Source organism: Urocampus carinirostris, chromosome 3, assembly GCF_059441175.1.
Source record: "Urocampus carinirostris isolate Australia breed hairy pipefish chromosome 3, RoL_Ucar_1.0, whole genome shotgun sequence".
In the NCBI taxonomy this organism is placed as follows: domain Eukaryota; kingdom Metazoa; phylum Chordata; class Actinopteri; order Syngnathiformes; family Syngnathidae; genus Urocampus; species Urocampus carinirostris.
In genome coordinates, this window is record NC_142351.1 from 27,217,998 (window position 1) to 27,241,848 (window position 23,851).

A 23,851-nucleotide genomic window follows, 5' to 3' on the forward strand; every position below is an offset into this window, starting at 1 on the left:
TGAAACATCCCTGCTCCTTTTGTATGTATCACTGTTTGCGAGGTAACATTTAAATTTTCCACTTCAAACAGACATTTACTTGATATTCTATTTTATTATAGGGGACAATATGTGTCATGATTACTGATGTGACTCAGCTGTGCCCGCTCATTTGGTGCGGGCTCTGATTGGCTCCCTGACCCTATTTAATCCCAGTCCTGTCAATTTTCTGTTGTCAGTCCGTCTGCCAACTTCGGTTAATACAAGGCGAGCTTTTTTTCGACACGTTTTGATCCCGACCACATCTGCTCTCCCATCCCGGCTTACGACCTTTTTTTATCCCCGACTACGTCTACTCTCCCGTTCTGGTTATGACTCGTTTCCGATCCCGAACATGTTTTTGGTCTCCTCTACCGGCCATCGACCCATTTTTCCGTCCTTGACACCGCCATCGCTCGCTACGGAAGATCCACTTCCGTGTTCGGATTACAATCCGAGTAGGAGAGCAACTAGCTTCCCGCGCCCAACGAACACTGGATCGTGGGCGCAGCCCTTCCTCTTCCCTTCAATAAAACTTGTGAGAAACATAACGCAATTGTGCCCTGTTTCCGTTCTGGTCCTGACAGTATGTAATATTTAGTGCCTCCTAGTGATACAAAAAGTTATGTTCAGTTAAAAAAAACTTGATTTGAAGATAAGTGAATTATCATAAAAAAATGTTCTTTTTTTTTTTGAAAACTTATTAGGTTGAAATTTTCGTTTTTCTTTTACCTACTGGAATCCCTACCTAATGGACGTTGTCAAGTTTGTCTGGCGTCTTGATACTACACTGTGATCTTTGCACCGGTTTATGTTCGCATTGGACAATACAGTACCATCTAGTGGCAACATATTACACACTGTGTATATGTAACATGTAAGCTTGCGCGACTAACAAATGAAAGTGAACAAACTACCAGGAATGCAATTACAGTATGTGCAAATTTAAAGATACTGACAGATATATGACGACGTGTAACAAGTAAATTGGATTTCTGATCTAAATTTTCATCAGCAGAATCCTACACCGATGGCCAAAGGGTGGCTGGATGGTTACAAAAAGTGACAGGGCATCTACCTTTCCATTCCAGTGCACAAGTTGTACACACGTACACTCGTGGTAATTCCTCCAACAATGAGATCATAGAATTTCCTTTCTGCGCTGCTTATAATCCAACCTACAATCTATTTTTTTTCTCCCTGGCCTAATCTGATAGGATGAGGAGGGGAAGAGGGGTTGAGAACAAGGCAGGGTGTCAGAATGGGAACAGCTGTTCATGTATGATAAAGAAAGGTCAGGATACATAGATGAACACAGCTAGACCTTGTGGTAAGAGGTCGGTTCACAAGAAAACAATCAATGCAGAAACTTCAGCTCCGAGAGCAGGGGCTGTAAAAGTGACCGTGAGCACACGAGAGAACAGTTGTGTAGGAAGAAGAAACGTTGACATTCAAAATGAAACATCTGCCAAGAAACTGTGAGTCTGGGTGTCAGTTACTAAACCTTTCTAGAACAATACATATTTCTATAGGAATGATTCAGATTTATATGATAAAAAGGGACGACTAGACCTATTAATGATGAGAACTGTAGTTTCCGTACTATAAGACGCTTCTATTTTTCAAGGTTTTATACCTAGCATATCAAACTCAGTTTGGCTTGGGAGTTTATGTAAAATAAGAAATTAGAAAATAAGGAATGTAGCAATTAAAGGGGAAAAACATCAGATCAAACTATTAGGCTGCGCTGATGTGAGATAATATTGTACAATATTGTTTCGCATAAAACCAGATTGAACATCAGCTCACTTATACCTTTACTGCCCTATAGTGGCGGGAAGGAGGATTTGTTTGAAAAAAGAGAACCAGCTCGGTGGCCTTGGGGATATGGCGCCTGCCCCGAGACTGGGAGGTTGTGGTTCAAGCCTCGGCCGAGTCATACCTGAGACTTAAACATTGGTCCAGGTTGCCTCCCTGCCTGGCGTTTAGCATTAGGGGTTGGAATTGGGGGGTTTGGTCACCTAATGACTCCCAACACCTCGGTTGGGTCGAGCGAGGGGGCTGGGAATCCCCTCCTCTGTATCAATCTCCCAAAAAGAGTCAGAAATGACTCTAGCCACCTCCCACTAGGGGGATATGGCTGCGGTATATAATTATATATATTTGAAAAAAAATTTTTAAAAATCGCAACCTAATCATCCACCAGTTTGTATCCGATACAAGGGGCATATGTTTGACATGCCTGTTTTAAACCCTCCGGTTTGCATTGTAGTTAATTAATCAAAGTTAAACTGTTTTTAAGGACTAAAATGTTTTATCATAATTGTAAACTAACTCGAGGGGATCCAAATATTCAATTCAATTATTTAATGACCACGATATGTCCAAGGAAAATTGTTTCTGTATCGGATCGGTTCAAATTAATATCACCCTCTTTTTACTTGGATTGGCTTGATACCAAAAAGCCCACCATCCCTACAATTGAGCTAGACTGTGGCTTTATCAAGGATATTTTAGATGCCCTTAAGTAGAATCCACAATACAAAGTATTATTATTGGAGCATTGAACAGACTGAGACTTCCTCCAAAAAAAGAGATGGTCGCCCAGAATGACCACCACTGAATACAAATTGTGCACATGGTTATCCTCAAACCATGAATACTGTATATGTACAACATTTGTAAAACAATTATAACCCTGAAATCATTAATCACCATTCCTGTGGCATGTTGGCTAATTTGCCAGCTACAAGAATAATGTTATTATTCTAATATTATTATATTATAGTGTTTATAGTGTTTGTTATTCTACTATAGGATGGGTGGCATGGTGCCTGGAGGGTTAGCGCGCAGCACCATGGTGCGGTGAGGTTTAGGCTTAAATTCCATCCACATGCCTCCCCGTGCGGAGTTTGCATCTTCTCTCCGTGCCTGGGTGGGTTTCCTCCCACAATCAAAAAACATGCATTGCAGGTACAAATTGTCCCTAGGTGTGAATGAGCAAGTGTATAGTCTCTCTGTGTGCCCTGCGACTGGCTGGCAACCAGTTAAGCCCACTGGTCGAAATTGCTGGCATAGGCCCCAATACCCCCTCCAAACCTAGTGAGGCTAAGTGGTTCAGAAAATTAATGGATTGATAGTATAGGATAATAGATTCAAAACATAGTATTTGTAAAAAGTTGGTATAATATATAATTATTGCCACTAGGATAGTCAATAATGCTTCTGATGAATGCTCAGATCAGCTTCCTGCTTTTCTTCACACCCCCTGCTGTCAACTGTCAAATTCCCTTTTGAGGAAAGGAAAGCTTTGAGAACGTTGTGTCTACTCGTCATCTAAAGCGCCATCAGTTCTGCATGGCTGATGTAGCTAGAGAACAGAGACCCAACAAAATCCTTTGCTTTGCCTGCATACAAATATGATCAGAATCATCTGTACTTTGCCTGTTTTTTAAGAAATTCATTGAGTGATGGATGGAGATTCATTATGCAAAGTAGATATTGTATACTTCACAACTCCACTTCAACTAAAAATTAATTTTGCGTCAGAAAAGCCAAAACATTTACATTTTATCACCACAATGAAAACAATTACCATATTTTCTGGACTGTAACTCGCTCCCGATTATAAGTTGCACCAGCCCAAAGAAGCATAACTTAGAAGGAAAAACATGTATAAGTCGCACCGCAGTATAAGTCGCACCCCCAGCTAAACAGTGAAAAAAATGTTACTTATTGTTTGAAGAATACAGTAAGTAATGAAAAACTAGCAAATTTCATGAGCTGCTTTCAAATCTTCACAAAAGTAATCTAGTGTGTGTAAGCAAACAGTTTTATTGTCAGGTAAAGGATGTTAGTCCTTGTTTTATGCAACAGAAGCTTTTTTAAAATTTTAGCTATTCAGGTGCATTAGCACTGCCGCTAATTTTGCCCTGTAAGATAACAATTTTTCCGCCATTAGCCTCGAGGCATCCACTACATCAACAATATTGAGCACAGCAATTCAATGGTGCATAGTCAATAAGATGTGACATCTCACTCTTGCTGCACACTCAGAGTGCGTTTTAATTTGCGAACAAGTTATTGATGCTACTGGCTTGACGGTCAACGGTTTAATCAGCAGCATTTTGCACATGTGAAACATCAGCACAACTGAATTGATAGCAAGGGCTGTATCTAAAAACACACAAAACACAATTTAAACAAACTATGATAAAACACACCATGCATAATTCATAAATTAATAGTTGAGTAGACACTCAAAATAAGGAAAGAAGACACTGATTTCAATTTGCAAGGAGAATAGGAGAGGACTGCACAAAATCCTCAGATAAGAAAATTACAACTTGTTCTAAAAGGTAAGCCACACCCGCTCCCAGCCCGTTTTTTATCAAACCTCATAGGTTACTAAAAGTAGATCGGCCATAAGCTGTGTGGAAATCAAATAAGAACAACATGATTAGACAATAATGACAATGTTGAAAACATTGCATAACGAACAAAATAACAAACAACAGTGCGAAATAACCGTCATAACAACAGTGATCCAAAACAAGAAAAATCTGTGAGGAATAAAAGTAAACAAGAACAACCCTGGCATCCTCAGCAAACTTTGCTGATGTCCGATGGTAAAAACAGAATAAATTCTGTACTTGTTATTCCCCCCTTTTATGTCACAAAAACAAATAAATTATACATTTTTATACTCCAAAAACAGAATAACAATCTTAAATGATTTACCTAACAATAAGTAAAGGTCCAATGTATTAGCAGTCTTTTTTAAAAAGCTGTATTTAGTGGAGAGAGAGAGAGAAACAGGCTCTCACTAAGATTGGGCGGATCGATCCAAATATAGATACTGAGCGAGTACTTGGGTCGGATCGATATAATTGTCTTAAGATCAACACTATCATTCCATTTTAACTACTAGTACTATAATGATGTTTTAGTGTGTCGTAAGAATACGCCAGTTATTCAAATTTGATCCATCCAATTGTGGTTATACTTTATTTGCACTATTGATTTAACTTAAAAAATACTGTGCAATGAAACTTATCGTATTTTAAAGGTGCACCCCATTGAAAGATGCACCCAAAAAAATTCGAGATTTTTGTTTTATATAAATGCGCATCAAACTATAAGGCTTACGTTTTAAAGATAAAAAAAAAACATACTTAACAGAATATAAATACTGTATCAAGGAATCTCGTTGCACAACTAAAGTGAATCAAATCAAACCCATAAATGCTTGCCAAATATAGAAGCATTTAGTTGTTTACCAAATATTTAGTTGTTTACCTTAATTTACCATATTTCTGGCTCTATAAAGGCGCACTGGATTAAAAGAAATACTTTGGAATCTCTGGCAAATTTGTTTTTTTTGGTGCCCCTTATTGTCCGCAAAATAAGGTAATTTAGTTCTCCTGTTGAACATCGAATCTCATCTCATCTCATTAGCTACACCGCTTATCCTGAGTAGGGTTGCGGGGGTGCTGGAGCCCATCCCAGCAATCATCGGGCAGTGGGCAGGGGACACCCTGAACTGGTTGCCAGCCAATCGCACGGCACACAGGGACAGACAACTCACTCGCTCATTCACACCTAGGGACAATTTGGACCGGCCAATGCTGTTGAACATGCTTTACAGTATTTGTATTTTTGTTATATTTCTCCATTTTTTTTTATTCGGCTCAAAGAGTTTTTGTTGTTGAAACATTTTACTTTTTTTGCTATTGATGGTTTTTACATCACATTGTTTACATTATTTGGACTTTGACTTCGATTTCAAAATATTGTGGTTGGAAGTTTTATAGTTGACTTTGTTATGTTTGTATTTAGGACACATTGCTGCTTTTTTCGGTTTGAATCTATTGACTTTTGTTTAAAACAGTTATAATGAAAATATTGATATTCGTTTTTTAAGTTTGTGTTGTACGTATTTAATTAAAAAATACACCATTTATAGGCTGATTTCATCGTAATTCTATTGCCCACTCCATCTCTAACGTCGAGAGACAGGGGGCAAAAGCAAAGTTGACTTTGATTGACAACCTACATTACTTTTTTATTTGAACACACGTGCAGCACTTACACTGGCTAACTTTTGAAAAATTGTTTTATTCAATTAATGAACCGCTTTTTTGCAACATAATGGCAAAATATTTTATTCAAATGGTCATTGAACATTGAACGAAAGACACAAGGGGGCTGAGTATGTGAGCATCACCACTGTTGAACTGATTCTTAAAGGACAGACTATACTTTTTGCACGTAACCCTCTGTGAGTTTCTCCCTTTGAGCAAAGTCTGTTTGACATGTTTCTTTCTGCTTAAGCCTGGTCACAAAAAAATGAGACATTTTTTTCTCTTGTTTGCCCATCAAAATTTTCATGAGTTTTACAAGTTTGGCTGCTGCTGCTTCCACATGTACTTAACACTAATGTATACAGCAGGCTGTATACATTAGTGTTAAGTAAATCATTTAATGTACACTACAATAAAGAATTGATTTATTCCTTTGTTTCTGTGCTGTGGTTTGAAAATGGAGGGAATAACAATCATTGATTCAGTTTAAACAAAAAGTTTTATTTTTTAGACAAATGCATATGCTTACGCAAGCAAAACTATGCAATATTTGTCTTTTTAGTGGTTCTTTTTATAGTGCCATTTATTATCACGTTTCCTATTCCTATTCCCACTCACAATGAAAAAAAGCTTTAATTCTTTGTTTTTAGATAACAGAGGTGCTGTGTGGTGTGGAGTTTGAGGTGTCCCTAAAAGGTTTAAAATTAAAAGTATTCTCTATTAAGTATGAGTTGACAATGCCCAACTGAGTTCAAAAAGCATTTCTATATTCTTTTCTACCATCCCATACTGCTTTTATCTTACTTCAACCCTTGGTGTTCTGGCCACGAAGCACATTCGGCTGTAGGCACGGGGAGGGGAGGAGAGTGATTTCACGCGCCTGCTCACAGTTTTCTTTTATTCTAACATAAAAATTGTGAAAGTAAGAAAAAGGACAGTTTCAAATACAGTCCAAATGCCAACCTAACCTCAAAAAGGATGAAAAAGGAAGATAGTTTATTGGAGCGCCTCTAAAAATGTTCATACTTGCACGCGTAACAAAAGGATACTGCTGGAAGTGTGAATTTCCCCATGGGGATGAATTAAGTATCTCTCTACTATCTAAGAGGCTGTACAGAATCAAAATATTTGTCTCAATTTAAAAAAAAAAACATGCAGCCTGTTGTCAAAGTAATGATAAAAAAACACTCCTATGCTTACACTTGTTACATTTATCAACACTAGTTTATATTTAGTTTTAGTTCATGCTCGGCCAATATTCTTTGTATGAATATAATTTTTTCTCCATAGTACATCGATCATTTTCAAGAATGGATTTTTTTCTTTTAAGTAATTCAGTTGTGGAAAAATCAATTACGAGAATTATATCCTATTATTTTCAGCGACCATGCACCAGTCTTTCTAACTCTTCAAATAGATGCCAATGCTAAACCACCACAGACATGGCGCTTCAACATATCACTGCTTAAAGATCCTGAATTTAATAAGTTAAAAAATGACTCTCCAAACAAATATTCATCTCTCCTCTGGGAACTGGGCAAAGAGGCAAAAATCACATCTTATTCATCCTATAAAAAAGAACAGAACTAGAAATTTAAAAAAAGACTTGGAAGACAAAATTAAAGAACTATGAAATACAAAACACCAAAATACAGCCAGGGGTTGTAATTTCAAAAAAGGAAGAATTTATACTACAGAAAATAAAGTATGAGAATTTTGAAAAAAAATAAATAAAAAAAAAATCTGGCAAGTTCCTTTCCAACCTATTGTATTATAATCAGGAAAAATCACCCATAACAGCTCTTAAAACAAATACTGGCGATCATACACAAAGGATCTATTGTGACTTTTACTATATTGAAGTATGGTTTAAAAATGTCTCACCTACCTAACATAGATAAAGAATATATAGACATACAACTGACTACAAACGAGCTGCACAATGTTCTAAACCATATACCTAAAGGTCGATCCCCGGAACGAGATGAATTTTCACCTATACTTTTCAAGCTCTTTTTGTCAAGGCTTGCTCCATTCGTCTTAGGGGCCAGTCACACAGCAGTTTGCGGCTGAATCACGGCCAGAAATTTCTGCCTGTGAGGCGGACGCTATTGGACGCTTTGAGATCGCCATACAGACGAGATACAGCAGTGCTTAACACGCGGTCGGAAATTCGCGCGCAGGTGGCAGCGCGAAAATGTTTTGCGCTGCTCAATTCTTTATGGCGCGGGTACACAGCCTTTCACGGGCGTATCGAGGCTGAATCACGGTCAGAAATTTCTGGCCGTAAAGCAGACGCTGTTGGGCTCTGTTGGACGCTTTGAGACCGCCATATAGACGAGATACAGCAGTGCTTTACTCGCGGTCGAGTAAAAGCGAGCAAATTATAACAATTGGGAGATCCTAGTCTATATAACGCGTTTATTTAAACAATAAAGTGCGATCGTATTCTACAAAATGCGTTTGTTAACGCGGATAAAAAAGTCACCAACGTCAATGTACGCCTCCAACAAAAGCGATCGCAGCAGAATGTGCGTTCACGCGAGGGGGTTGGTGGTGGTGGTGGGGGGTTGCGTAGGAATCGTATTTGGGCACAACACCGGCTCGGGAGCTTTTATACCCGTGGTCCACACGAGAAAATGACGCGGAAATGACGCGATGAGAAAGCGGAACAGTCGCCGGCGTCTGTTCTGCGGGCATACCACTGATGAACTGCGGGTTGGCCAATTTTGCGCATTTTCCATCGTGGGCAACCACGGGCAAAAAAAACCCGCAACATTTTAGCCGTGATTCAGCCGCAAATGGCTGTGTGACCGGCCCCTTAGAGATGTTACAGAAATAAAAAGTACGAGACACATATGTCTTCATGTGTATACAGCAGCCATCAAACTGTCATTAAAACCAGATAAAGACCCAAGTCTTCAGTCAAGCTACTGTCCAATCTCATTATTAATTACAGGCAAAAAATGGTAACCAAGCCTCTTGCACAGCAAAGAAGTGTTCTGCTGGTTTGAGAGCGTTCTCCATCCGGGCACCGGTGCTGTGGAATGCTCTTCCCCCTGAGATCCGATCTGCAACCTCAGTGGAAATGTTTAAATCTAAACTTAAAACTCACTTCTACTCCATAGCATATGAATAACCTACTCTTCTCGTCGGCTGAAAAATAGTCTGTGTAATATAGTGTAATAATCTGTGAAGCCCTTTGAGACTCTTCGTGATTTAGGGCTATACAAATAAAGATGACTTGACTTGACTTGACTTGCACTTAGATTAGAGAAAATAATAGCATCAATTATTCATAGGAACAAAATAGGGTTTATAAAAGGGACACATTTAAATAACAATTTTAGAAGACTTTTAAACCTGATTACACTACTCCGCAACAAGATAAAAAGTCAGTTGTTGTTTCACTAGACACAGAAAAAGTATTTGACGGAGCCATTTGGTCCTTTCTGTTTGCTGTTTTAAACAACATAGGCTTTGGAAAATCGTTATTGGGTGAGGTGAGGCTGGGGCCTGTGGGGGCCCAGGGGGTTGGCTGGCCCCGTGTCGCTGGGCTGGGGTGGCTGGTTATCCTGGGAGTTATGCTTTGGGCCCAGGGGCCGGCTGCCACGGGTGGGATAGGCGTGCCCCGCTGCTACTGGTTCGTCAGGGGACGCTGCCCTGTTGGGTCCACTACCCATTTTAATTATGATGTGGGACTTTAGCATGTTCAGCTCTATGATCACCTACCATGATTTGGAAGAATAACCCCTCTAAGATTATTCAGATGATACCGTTTTTGTGGCAAACAATCTGTCTATTCTAATTTCATTCTCGTTCCAACTTTAGTTTTCTTCGGAAGATGGGCACTGGTTTTAGTGAAATTACTTCTGGTGAAGGAAAATGAGCTGGTAAATCAGGGGAAGACCAAGTACTTGTCAGACCCAATACCTCAACGCACCAGTCTTTGTGTGTGGAATGGATCGGATAGCAGGGGAGAGAGACGTGAACACGCATGGCGAATATAAACAACTAACGGGGAAAATCTTTTACAGAGTTAACCAAGCGCACAGGACGTCATCATTATGTTACTATTTGATGGTAGTGATGAACCCGTGTGGGGGAGGCAGGAAATGGAGGCAGATGTTCTCAAAAAGAGGATGGTATTTATTAACAAAAATGAACACCAAAGTACCAAGCAAAAAAGTAACTCACAAAATGTCCAAACAAGAAACTAGAAAAAAAAAATTGACGAAAAACAACGACTGAAAACTAGAAATAATAACTGCAAGCAATAAAGAAACAAACAAACAAGCATGGAGTGTATGGGAAAATAACACAGATAATGACAGAAACACTCCTAATGACCTGACAAAGTTTGCTGAACTTTTTTCAGCAAATCTTAAAGGGTTTAGGGTGTTTGGTCACAGATGTTTGAAAATTAGACACACCTGTGCCCAGTCCAAAATGCCATTGTGGGAAGTGTGTAATACCCCAACATAAATTTACTTTTAAATAGAGCTGCACTGCAAGTAATCCTTATTTTTATAAAATCTACCTGTAATTTGATTATGTCTTTTTGCATAACTGTAACGGAATACTATGACATGTTTTATGTATCCTAAATGCATTAAGCCGGTATATGTATTCCATTACTCTCCTAGCCTGGCTATAGATGTGCGCTATGATAAGCCCTGCTTCCCATACAAGGTTAGACCAAACTTGACTTTAGATCAGGGTTTGGGAAACACTTAAAGCCCCGATCCGCAGGGGGCCAGGACCGGAAAAAAAAAGGATTGATACATCTGCTGGTTGATTTTTGGGATCGGCCTGTACAGAGTCTCTACCTCGGCAATACATTTAGAAAAATGCTAATGTCACCTATCCAATTTTCCTAATATGCATTTATGAATAAATATACATGCAAACATCTACTCTTACATGTCATAAATGCCATGACATTATATATTTATGCATTTTGTCATCTATTTAGTAATGTATTTATTTTGGTATTTATTCGTATATTCTGTCAGTTTTCAAACTAGGGGCAGGTCACATTGGCTGAGCTTTTTACTCATTGGTTGATCGATTTAGTACAGTAGCTGATTTGTTCTTACTGATCAACCAATACATGAAAAAACACATGACCAAATAAATACTAAAATAAACAAATGCCAAAAGGCAAAAATGAACCAGAAAATTGCACATGTAATATTATTACATGATATATTTATGTGTTCATTTATTCTTATGTTATGTAATTGTTGGGATTTATTCATGTTTTTACTGATTGATAGTTTTTTCACACTTTTAAAAAAATGACATTTACAGTATTTGTTTCTAGATATATTTGTGTATTATTTATGAATTATTATTTTTATCTCCAATCATTTGTGTTTCATTTTTATCTGTGTTTATTTAAAAAATGTTATATATTTATTTTTTGCAGGTTGCTGCATGCTGTGCAAAGCCTGTATGAGGATAGTACAGTTTGGGTCAGAGTGGGGAGTGAAGTGAGCAGTTAGATTCCGGTAGGAGTGGGTCTGAGGCAAGGGTGTGTCATCTCACCTTGGCTGTTCAATTTGTATATGGATCGAATGGTGCGTGAGGTGCATGTAAAAGAAAAGAGAGCAGGTATAGTGTGTTAGGATGAGTTGCACGTAAGTCCGCTGTTGTTTGCAGATGACACTGCTTTGGCAGTAGAGTTTGATAGAGTGTGTAAGCGAAGGAAGCTTAAGGTGAATGCAGACAAGAGTTAGGTAATGAGGTCTTCTAGAGGTGGTGATGTAGGTGGATTAGAGAGTTTGTTTAATGGTGTAAAGTTGCAGGAGGTAGATGGTTTTAAGTATTTGGGTTCCTATGTGGCAGCAGGTGGTGGTTTGGAGGAGGATGTGAAGAAGAGGGTGGTTGAAGGGTGCGATGGTTACTATCTGTGATTGTATGTCTTAAAGGTGTATGGTTTGAGAGTAAATTAGCGTTATAAGTTACATGTCTTTGAAATGAGTTGTTTACGTAGTATGGTGGAGTGACACGACAGGATAGCTTAAGGAATGAGGAAGTTAGGAGAAGAACTTGTGCGGTGAGAGCTTGTTGAGAGGTTTGATGAAAAGGTTCTGAGATGGTTTGGACATATAAAAATAATGGATGAAAGCAGTTTGACTAAGAATGAGAGCAAGACCCAAATATGGTTGGAGGGATGGAGTGAAAGATGTTCTTGGTGTAAGGTAGGTTAGTTAAATGGATGCAAAAGGATGTGCTAGGGATAGATGTGAATGGCGAAAGATGGTTAGGAATAACTGATATCAACGCATATGATGCCGAGGGGGTAAACCAGTGTATGCTGTCATGCCTCTGCTGATGATGGGTTGCATGGCACAGCAATTCATCTCTTGTTGTGTTGTGGGCTCAATGTTCGGTGTCAAGTTGGTAAGGGGACTGACTTTTTGGTGAAATGTGAGTGTGTTCTTGACTCAAGCCTCCTCCCACGAGGGGGATATGCCTTTGGTATGTAGATAGAGATAGTCGTTGATTCATTGTAATTACAGCTATCCCACGCTATAACTCAGTTTACATTTCACGGTTTCACTAAATCACAGATGTGCTTCATCTGTGATGTTATACATTATGTTGTACAATCTTTTGTACATTCTGATTGGTTAAACAGTCTATTTGCTTATAATTATTATTTGACGTTACAGGTATTTGTTTTATTTGTTAAACAAATACTTAAGCCAATAGAAATAGTTTGTTCTTTGGTTTCACTGTATAACCGAGTATGTATCATCTTAAAAAATAAGTTTCTTTTACAGGGATATTACCTATCTTTTTGGAACACAACCCTCACGGTATACAAGAGATCAATGTATTTTTGTTTTTTTTCTGACAGTATTAGCCCTTCATATGCCAGCAGCTGCTGAGTCAACAATTAAATGTTTTGAGTATTACTGCCTCAGGATAGACATAACAGTAAGCGGCAAGATAGAATAAAATGTAGCCCAGCCGTGTGTTGGGCAGTGCAGACTCAGCTCCACTGCGGCAGTCGCACCAATCTCATTTCTCGGCTTTTTGGGCGACATGTTTCCTGGCCAATGACCTTTCGTCCAACTGCTGTAATCCTTTGACAATGATGGGCTGGTCTGGCCAGAGCCTCATCACTCCTACTGGCCATCCCTGCCTGGCAGATACGGGACTGCATGATTTGCTTTAGAGCAAACAAATTGTATGTTTTCATTAATTCTCTGTTTTTTGTCAGGGTTTTGTCTCAAAAATGTCCTGTGTACGTCAAAACCCGAGAAGTGTAAACTATTATAAATTAATTCATTTATTTTATTATTTAATCGAACTTTCTTTTTACTCTATTTTACACGGAAACCAAAGAACAATTCAAATTTGCAGGCTCAAGTTACGTAATTGTTTAACAAACAAATGGCCTGTAAAGTTGTTTTTAAAAGAACTTCTGGAACGTCATAAACATATAAACGCACCAAGTGTTCAGTTTCTAAATTTCCAACATACTCTGGGACTATTTGTCATCCCTCTCTCTTTCTCTCTCTTGTCAGTAATCAAATTTATGAGAGACACTATTCATTAATGAGTGAAATATGTATAGTTGAATCAGGCATCTTGAATACAGATTACAGGATCTGATCAAAAAGTTGTGAGACAGTAAGATAATTGATGTGTAACAGTAAACTATTTTAGTGTAGCCAGTCAAGTTACATTTATATGTATAGCTCTTAATCACAATATCTATAAAAGGACTGCACAGGTTACAATTACACCATCCCCTGATCTTAAACCAACATGCAGGGAAGGAAAAACTCAAAATCTTAGCACGAGGAAAATAAGGAACCTTGATAAGGGGCCTCACAAGAGGTAATCCTCCTTCCAGGATGACCAGGGTGCAATAGATTTAGTATTGGGTAACAGTACACGAAACATAGTGAACAAAAATAAAACAAGAGGTAATTTGTTGAAATGTGTCCAGAAAGTGCATGACATAAACGAAAGTTCTGCATTTTGTCCGTGCCAAACCAAATAATAATCTGTCATATCACTTTATTGTATATACCATAATCAGCAAAAAGAGAGGCTATCACATAAAAAACACATTTTTAAAAAATACTTCTAAGTTGAGAAATTTGCTTTTAATTGACATAACATCACCAGCCTCACCTAGTGGGAGCTGACATGATTGTCTGTTATCTTGCTGCTAAGGTTTGCGCCTAAAGGTCACTTAGAGTCATTTTCGGCTGCACTACACAATATGGCGACATCCTGTGGTCAATTAATACAGTGTCACTTTAAAATCATGCATACATTTTAAGTTTGAGATTACTAACAAGAAAAAATCTTATAGGTTTATACTGTTTTTGATATTGGAAACCTGCAAAAGAGATTTCATAGGATGCCATCTTGTTATTTTAACTCATATTGCGCATTTTTGTTTGTTGTTTTGACTATTACAAACTTATATCATTGTCACTATCAACCAACTATATTGCAGTTTTTTTTTACTGTTTAGGGCAGATCGTTTTTTTTCTTTTGTAACCTAGTATATTTTGATAAAAAAAGGTTTTAGGAGGGGGCCGTTATTACAGGTTCGACTTTCATATCTGAAGCCTCTTTCACTGTCCTTCAAAATCCATTGAGGTTTTCTCTTTTTTGAGTGTCTCAGAACGTTTAATCTATATAGAATCCAAGACTGAATTATATGCAAGGTTTTCAATTTTTCAGAAGATAAAATGAACAGATGTGTGTATGTCTTTAATGATTTTTTATTTCATTTTCACTACTAGTTACACTATAACAATCGGGATAGCGAAATAGCTATATAACCTTATTTTTACTTACACCACTTTATTCTGACATATTTTGACATATTGTAGTCCTGATAATAGTATTGATGACTACCTAAGATTTGATTATCTTTATTGGTCTGAAAAAAAATGTATGTATCAAACATTCAAGGAGGAAGCAAACAATGGAGAATAATAGTGAATACAGACGCTCCCCTACTTACGACCATTCGAGTTATGAAAAGCAGGAGATACGAAAAATAATTTCGGGATGATTGCTGTAGGTTGGATTTTGCATTGTGCACCTTTTACCGAGTACAGGACATTACTGTAGTGCTTCTCTCCACCGCTACCAGCGTGTGGCACTGTGAGAGCTCACCCAGCATCCACCGGCTTCCTCTTCCTGTCACAGCCCCAGTTCGTGTGTAAACATACTTTACTGTCCAGCTCGCTAAGATCTTTGACATTTTTATTTTTTAATATCTCGTGCGTCCATACAATATGGTTGGTGTAAAGTGTAAAGAAGAGGTGAGCCGTTTCTTTTGGAAAGTGGAATAAGAAAGATTGATGCGGTTGAGAAAATGGTTGGATCACTCTTTTCCGGCCACTTTCTACTACGGAGGAGGAAGGCGCCTTACTCTTGAAGCTCATCTTCCAAAAGTAACATAAACTCAACTTTATAGAGCACATTATTTTATTAAATGTTTATTTTCAGGACAGAAAAATACAGGTTACTTAAACAAGCCTTAAACATGCTTATTCAAACCTTAAACATACAACGTATAGCGCTGAAGCAAATTACGAACAAATTCAACTTACGAACGATCGTCAGGAAATCTCGTTTGTAAGTAGGGCAGTGTCTGTACAATGATACCCTTAAAATAAAATTAAAAACAGATTTATCCCTTGCATAAAAACAAAGCCAGGTGAGGATTTCTCTGTTTCTCTGTATGAAACAATAAAGTGGTAGGCACTCCCTTAAGGTGCTTTTATGTCACAAAATGTACACTTCATAAGTATACATAACAATATAAGACATGTGCATGATGGCTTGCTATCGCTATCCGTCTGTGATGTAATCTTCAACTGTGTATAGCAATTATAAGAACTTGGATTGCATTGCGTGGAGCCTCCTTATGCTTATGTAACCCTTATGTGCATGACAATAAAAGAGCCAATGGCAAAAACATTAATGCCCCGCAAAATATTAGAACATTATGATAGGGTATAATAGCAGGCTGTAAAGCATAATCAGCAAATAATATAAATAATTAAGGGTGTGCAATATTGAAATTGATTTGTAATGAATCCAGTACTTATAACATGTTTGTTTTTTGATTTGCATGACAGAAAATAAATAACTTTAACACAATATTCAGATTTTCTGAGACAGTTCTGTATGTCATGCCAAGCATAATTAGTTTCGGAAGGCCACGGACAGGGAAAAATAATTAGTTAATATTGGAACATCATTATAAGAAAGAGCACATAGTCTATGTCACGTCAAGTCCCATTCATTTGCATAACCCTTCATCACAAAAAGTCCCAGCACTCGTGAGTATTGATGAAATGCTGCACAATGACTGTTTGTTTGAGATGTGACTGAACTAATTTTACTGCACTATGACTGCCTTATAAGCTTCTGTTTTTAATATTGGACATCTGCAAAGGAGAGCGCAGAGGATCCCAGTTTGTTATTTTGACTGATATACCTTATTGTTGTTTTTCATTTTGATATTTTTACACTGTTTACATTATTATTATTATCGGCCAATAATGTTTCTGTTAGTTGAATCCCGCACCCTTTAGGGCTGATCTGTTTTTGTAAACAAGTAGATTTAATAAAAAGAATGTGGGTAAGGGAAGGACTCTTAAAACAGATTTGGATATCACATTGTTGGGTTTCTTTTGTTCTCCTTTGCTCCTTGCAAGTTCAAAATGCATTGATGTCTTCTAATTTTGAGTAAATACAATGTTAAAAACGTATCACCAACCTAAAGTCAACCACACAAAACCACGCTGGCAATCAAATGACAGACTTGCACCAAGAACTTATCAATGTGGGAGGATAATCAAAAACAAATATTTCACTCAAATTCCAGTAAATGTCACTCACTTGAAATTGTTAAATCTCCCGAGTTCATCTTCATCATCACATGGTTCCATCTCTTTGAGGATTGAACAATCAAAGTAAGAGGTCTGTAAAGTCCTTGCTCACAACCACAAAAAGCCAACGGCCAGAGGAAGATCTTCTAGAGTCTTTAACTTCTACTTCCTTTCAATTTACGCCATGTATTTCTCTGTTTCTTTCTTTTTATTTTACTGCAGACCTGTTGCCAAATGTTTCAGCTTAGCAGCACTGCACAACACTGTTGGTAATGATGATTTAGCTTGCATCTGGGCCAACGGGGATAAACTTCATTCACACATACATGGACAGACACGCTTAAACTGACTCACAAGTGCAAAACACACACACACACGCACACAAGAATCTGCAAAACATCTCATCCACTGCGAGAATGTGACATAGCTAGACGTGTGATAAGATGCAGTCCGCAAATGGGCTGCAAGGACACAAATGGTTTGAGGATCAATATGCAGTTCATCAATAGAATGGAACTTTGCCAAGCTCTCACTAAAACAGAATACAAATTCAACACCAAACTTGATAAAAAGCAGTTGAAAATGTCAGAATTCTTGATTTGTTGCTATCATTTCATTATTGTCTGGTGGGTGTGGAGATCTAATTCAAATAAATGGGTTCAAATAAATTCAGGGCATGAAGGAAAATAGTAACAGAAGCAATAAAGTTAGTGTCAGTGAAGGCTTTCCATGTCCAAGATTTTTTTTATTAGTGGCCAACTTCAAATAAAAACTTTGGCAATGAACCAGCAAACTCACTATAGCCCTTGAACAAGTCATGTTTCTGCACTCTGTGTTCTCTGTCTCTGTAGGTTCCCTCCCTCTATCTCTTTCTCCCCTCTATGTCTCTCGACCTTACCTCATTTGGTCACTCACTTCCTGATTCAATTTCCTCCTCACACCTGCAGCCACAACATTTCCTCGTAACTACTCAAACACCTTTGCTACGTCCTAGAACGTGGCCTTCCTAGTCACGTCCCAAGCACTCGTGTCTCCTCAGTTTTGGTATTCCAGAGTACTGAACCTCTGCCTGCCCTTCCAGATCACGAGTACCGACTTACAAACTCTTGGACTGTCACCTCCGCTGCTTGGGTTTACTAGAGCACCGACCCTTCACCTGCATCTTGGACCACGATTGTTGCCCAATTACCTGACTTCTTGTATCCCAAACCCTCTCTAAATAAAGACCTCCGTTACTACCAGGCTTGGGTAGTAACAGGATACATGTATTGGCGTTACGTAACCAGGATACACAAAAAATGTGATTGTATTACAGTTACATAAAACATGTCATGAAATTACAGGTACATTTACCGTATTTTCCGCACTATAAGGCGCACCTAAAAGCCTTTATTTTTTTTCAAAAGCTGACCATGCGCCTTATAATACAGTGCGCCTTATTTATGGATCAACATTAAGTTTTCCAACTAACTTGCAGCCGCCGACTAGATTTTCCCCCGAACGCCAAGTAGTACGCGGTGTATGCTGGGATTTATTTACCGGCGTTTCATTGACTAACCAATGTGTCAATCATCAGTTGAATCGATCACTATTGGCTAAAGTTATTCGGAGGTCAAGGGGCGGATCCTTTTTATCATTTACAGGCTGGCATTGGCTTAAACAGCAAACCAAAGGCTGCCATTGGCCGAAAAAGATGTGTCAATCATCAGTTGAATCGGTCACTATTGGCTAAAGTTATTCGGAGGTCAAGAGGCGGATCCTTTTTATCATTTACAGGCTGGCATTGGCTTAAACGGCAAAACAAAGCCTGCAATTGGCCGAAAAAGATGAATGCGTATAGCACGTGGCTGACGGCACACAGAAAGCATTTTTTTCTATTCTGTATTAGTAAATATTTTATTCTCCTGGATTTACTGCACTCACGGATATAAGAGGACATTGGCTGCACATTATTATGACCACAACGACTTCGGTGATCTACTCCGGGTTTTATATTGTCCCTGTATCTTGTTTTCAGACTGAACTCGATGTTTTCTGTGATAAGCGCAGATAATGGATGGAATGGAGTGTCTATTTTTAAATTCAACTCAATTCCAAGTGTTTATTGTCATATGCACGGTAAAGTTGCGAGCGAAAAAGGAAATAGAAACTAAGGAATGGTTGGCATTTCTTGAATCCCAAGACTTTAACCTTCCGAATGATGGAACGATGCATTTGAGTGACATCGTACGGACACCGCATCCGCACGTGTTCTCGACACGTACAGTATTTGCGTCTTTGCAAGCTTTGGGAATGTTAAGGGGGTAATAAGTTTGACTGAACTATCTGACTGTTTTGTCGACGTTCCCATTGTAGCGCCTTATAATCCGGTGTGTCTTATGTATGTCAAAAATAGGACCAAAAACGATTTTTTTCGGGGTGCGCCCTATAACCCGGTGCGCCTTATAGTGCGGAAAATACGGTAGTTAAAATAAGGATTACAATTACAGTGCATTTAAAAGCATTTTTATGTTACACACAACTGGGGGGAATATTGAAGTCCATGTGTTCGTTTTATACGTTTTAATCTTTTTCCTCGTTTACATTAGCTTTGTGTATGCTGACTCCTCTCTCTCTGAGCGGTCTTACTCACACATGCAGCACACTCAGGAGCCTCGGAGCATGTGCCCTCTTTCACAGCATCTTTCCAAGCATTCTTTCATTCACTATATGTACTCATTGGCATGTGTCTTACATTCAACTATACATATTTCACTCATTAATTAATAGTGTCTCTCATAAATTCGATTACTGACACGAGAGAGAAAGAGAGAGACATGACAAAAAGTCCCAGGGTTTGTTGGAAATTTATAAACTGAACATTTGTGTGTTTATATGTTTATGTATTTACAGTATACATTATAGGGCTATTGATGTGCTCTTGATGTTAACTAAAAAAAAGAAGCATATTTTATCCGCCATGTGAAAGAAAGCGTTTTATTCTTGCCCAATATACTATACCTGACCTCCAGAATTTAGCTACCCTGTCCACCTCCAAATCTAGACTCAAAACCCACCTCTTCAGTCTTGCCTTTTCATGACCATCTGCCTTACACACCACCCCCTTTTTAACTCTACTGTGTTTTTATTTTCTATCTATTATTTTCCTGTTTATTCTTGTTTTAGTCTTGCTTTTCTGTTGTTTAGTACTCTGTGTACAGCGACTTTAGGTGACCTGAAAGGTGCTTTGAAGTAGTATTATTATTTTTATTATTATTATTATTAAATGTGAGAACTTTTTTGTTGGACTACAAGCAACTATCTGATCTCGGTTTTCCCTATTTCTTTTTCAAGGTTACGTTCTTCGAAATTGTGTACTTTTTTATATTTAAGGTATAATATCTTTTATTAGAATATTTGGTATTGGAGTAATCCAGAAGTAATACAAAGTAATTGAGTTACATTACTTATTAGTCTTTAGTATAGTATTCAGATTACGTTCCTGAATATATTTTTCAATGGGTAATTAGTAACTGTATTGGATTATATTTTTAACGTAATCCTTACAACCCTGGTTACTACACTCATCTGTGTTCCTGCACTGTGCTTTCGCAACACCCAGTGAAAGAGCATACTACACATTCCACTCTAATCATAATTGAAGGAAACATTTAAATAACAGAAATAGAGTTAATATATTGAGGAAAAAAGCAGTTGCCCCTTCTCAAATATTTGTGAAAACAAATTTAAATATCTGAAAAAGCCGTGCCAAATGAACAAAAGATCTAACTCTGTATTTTATTCCATTTACAAAATACCGGGATGATTCCACAGCATCTTATTCCAAAATAAATCTGGCTTTTCCAAATGAACTTCAGCAAGCTCATGAAAATACAATGGAGTTATTAGTACATAGCAAGGAATGCTATACATAGTGGAAGAATACAGAACTCTAAGACAAGTGCTAACTACCCAGAGTAAGATTTGGTGGTGGTTTCTTTGTTCTATTGAGCTGTGTGGCCAGTGCAGGTACTGGCAATCTTGTTAAAATAGAACGTCACATGGATAACAGTCAGTATCAGCAAGTACTTGGGAACAATATTCTAGAATCGGTGACAAAGTTGAACATGCATCCATCTATCCATCCATTCTTGCACTGCTTATCCTCAGTAGGGTTGCGGGGGTGCTGGAGCCCATCACAGCGATCTTCGGGGAGTGGGCATCGGACACCCTGAACTGGTTGCACGCCAGTCGCAGGGCACACAGGGACAGACAATTCCCTCCCTCATTCACACCGAGGGACAATTCTGACCGACCAAATAACCTGACATGCATGTTCTTTGGAATGTGGGAGGAAACCCGAGTGCCCGGACGAAACCCATGCAAGCATGGGGAGAACATGCAAACTCTACACAGGAGGGTCTGACAAAAAACCCTATATACTCTCAAAATTCTACTAGGGCATAAATGCAGAGGAAGAAGTACGACGTTGTGAAATAGCCACCTCGGTCCCCAGAAGTGAATGTTATTAAAAATCTGTGCTGTAATTTAAAGCAGGCTATCCTTATTAGGAAATTGTCAAATTTGACTAAACTGGAGATGTTATGTTAAGTATAATGGTCAAAAAGGCCTTCAACCAGACTACAAACCCTCATTGGAAACAATAGAAAGCATTTAAAGGCTGTTTTTCTGCAAAAGGAGGATCTGTTAAATATTGATGTAATTTCTTTTGGGGTCGCCAAATTTATGCACCTACCTACTTTTGTTTAAGAATTTATTGCGCACTTTCTGTAAATCCTTCAAACTTAATTTCACTTCTCGAATACCACTATATACTATATAGAACCGAAATTGCTGATCCAAACAACCAATGATTTATAAAGGAAAATCTGGAAAATGGTCAGGGGTGCCAGCCTTTTTCATACAACTTTCTAAAAATGTGCAGTATACACTTTTATTATGAAAGAATTGTTTTGATTTTAGTTATCTATTTATTTCTTCTATTGTTTAATTATTTATTATTATGTGCTTCCTCATTGTAAATAAAAAAAATGAACTAAAAAATCATTAAAAACACATTAACTATTAGAAAAACGTGCATTTTGTAAGAGATTGAAAGACATTTGTATTTTTTTACACAACATGAGGCTCACCTAGATGGAGCTGACATGGGTGTCCACCATCTTTCTGTTAAGGGTACCGGCCGAAAACCCAAATTCTTGTGAAAGGAAGAGCAAAAATAAAAAGATAAAGGATGCCGTTTTTGGCACTTTGAGTCTCTGTGGTTTGGAGTCTGTTTTGTGCTTTTTAGCACTTGTTTCTGGTTGCACTACACAATACAGGGACATCTTGTGATCAAATATTACACAGTGTCCCTTTAAAATGTGTCTTTTTTTAAAGTGAAGTTTTCAATTCATGTTACAATATCATTATGCTATGCTGTGCTCAACTGTGCCCTATATGTTCACACATAACTGGAAGTAGGAAACTAGGAAGACAAAAAAGACTCATTGTTGGAATTAAGAATGTTGCCATGTGCAAAGTATATGCACAAACCAAAGCATGGATGAGAGTTTAAATCGTACAAAGGCCTCCAACCCATTTGCAAACAGAATTCCACAAAATGATGCCAAATATTTTTATTTAAAGGAGCTATCCCGAAATTGGAACTTTGTTACTCTCTGCCTTCATCTCGTAGCTTAAAGTAATTATCACATTCTCAGTCAGCTCGTTCATGATGCGCATGCAAGTAGGTGCATTTCTTAGACGTGCTTGAATAAAAAAAAGGAAAAATGAGTTGGCTTCTGGACGATACTAGAGGTCGACCTGTTCTAACTCTCACGATTTTAATACTACATTGACGAATAGAAATGTAAAAAAAATCCTACAGGAACGAGCATGACATCCAACTCCAGCACTCCACACAGCCATCATTCCTCGAACCTAAAGTACAGTATTCCGCCCCACTTCTACTAGCTCAGTGGCCTTCGAGTTGGGCGCCAGCCTCGGGACTCGGAGATCGCTATTTCGAGCGTCAGCCTAGTCATACCTAAGACTCACAACATTGGTCCCTTTTGCCTCCCTGCTTGGCGCTGAGCATTAAGGGTTGGAATTAGGGGTTTGGTCTTCTAATGACTAGTAAAGAGCCAGGGGTTGGGGGGGGGGTACTCCTGTCGTAGTCATCATAAAAAACATCAATCATGGTCACGGAAGACAACACAAACCTTGAAGTAGGCATATGGGGTCCAGGGGCATTCAAAAGAGCAGGGAAACAGACATGGAGTGCAATACCTACATATATATGATTTGAATATCCACAGTAAAGCAATAAAAACGTCTTTGGTGTATTACCTCATAGCTCAGTGTGCCATCCTGCAGCGTCTGTGCTCAACTATGCCCTAATCCTCAAGCTGCAACCAGCACAAGGGCAAGCTCCAACAATAACGGAGCACTACTACTGTCAAATTACTTTTATGTGTGGGTCAGTGGGGGTTGGGGTGAGGGAGGCATAGCAAAAAAATTGCTCCTAGATGCACAACAGCCAACTAGCTTTGAATTCAGGTGGGCGAAACTGTTTCAACGATCATATTTGGGACAGGGGAAAACCGTTAATTGCCTTAATGGACCAATCACCGCAAAGCTTGTCAACACATAGTGCTTCCTTCCTTTTAGCAAGCTAAAGTTGGGTGGATCGATCCAAATATCAATATTATCGATACTAGGTGACAACTTGGATCAGATTGATACTATTGCCCTGGATCGATGTTTCACTCCTCCAACAATTATCCTCACAGCACAACCCTTTTTTTTCCAACCCAGCACATGAAGCCACTCTGACTGACAGTAATCAATACCTTTGTTTTAGACTTAAAACGACACTACTCT

The 23,851-nt window shown here is 38.4% G+C and overlaps 1 protein-coding gene across 3 annotated transcripts in view; it reads right to left on the bottom strand.

The window, feature by feature from the left end:
- The window catches only part of LOC148369335 (FERM and PDZ domain-containing protein 4-like), an 81,205-nt gene extending 57,808 nt beyond the window's left edge, over positions 1–23,397 (bottom strand). For 2 of the 3 annotated variants that reach the window (XM_088331315.1, XM_088331312.1), the window contains exon 1: positions 16,998–17,241. In XM_088331315.1, the coding sequence (XP_088187441.1) occupies positions 16,998–17,047 (50 nt within the window). In that variant the 5' untranslated portion in view covers positions 17,048–17,241. Of the gene's footprint in view, positions 1–16,997; positions 17,242–23,317 lie in introns of those variants that run through there. The other variant, XM_088331314.1, reaches the window with a different exon arrangement.
- Between the last annotated feature and the right edge of the window lie 454 nt (positions 23,398–23,851).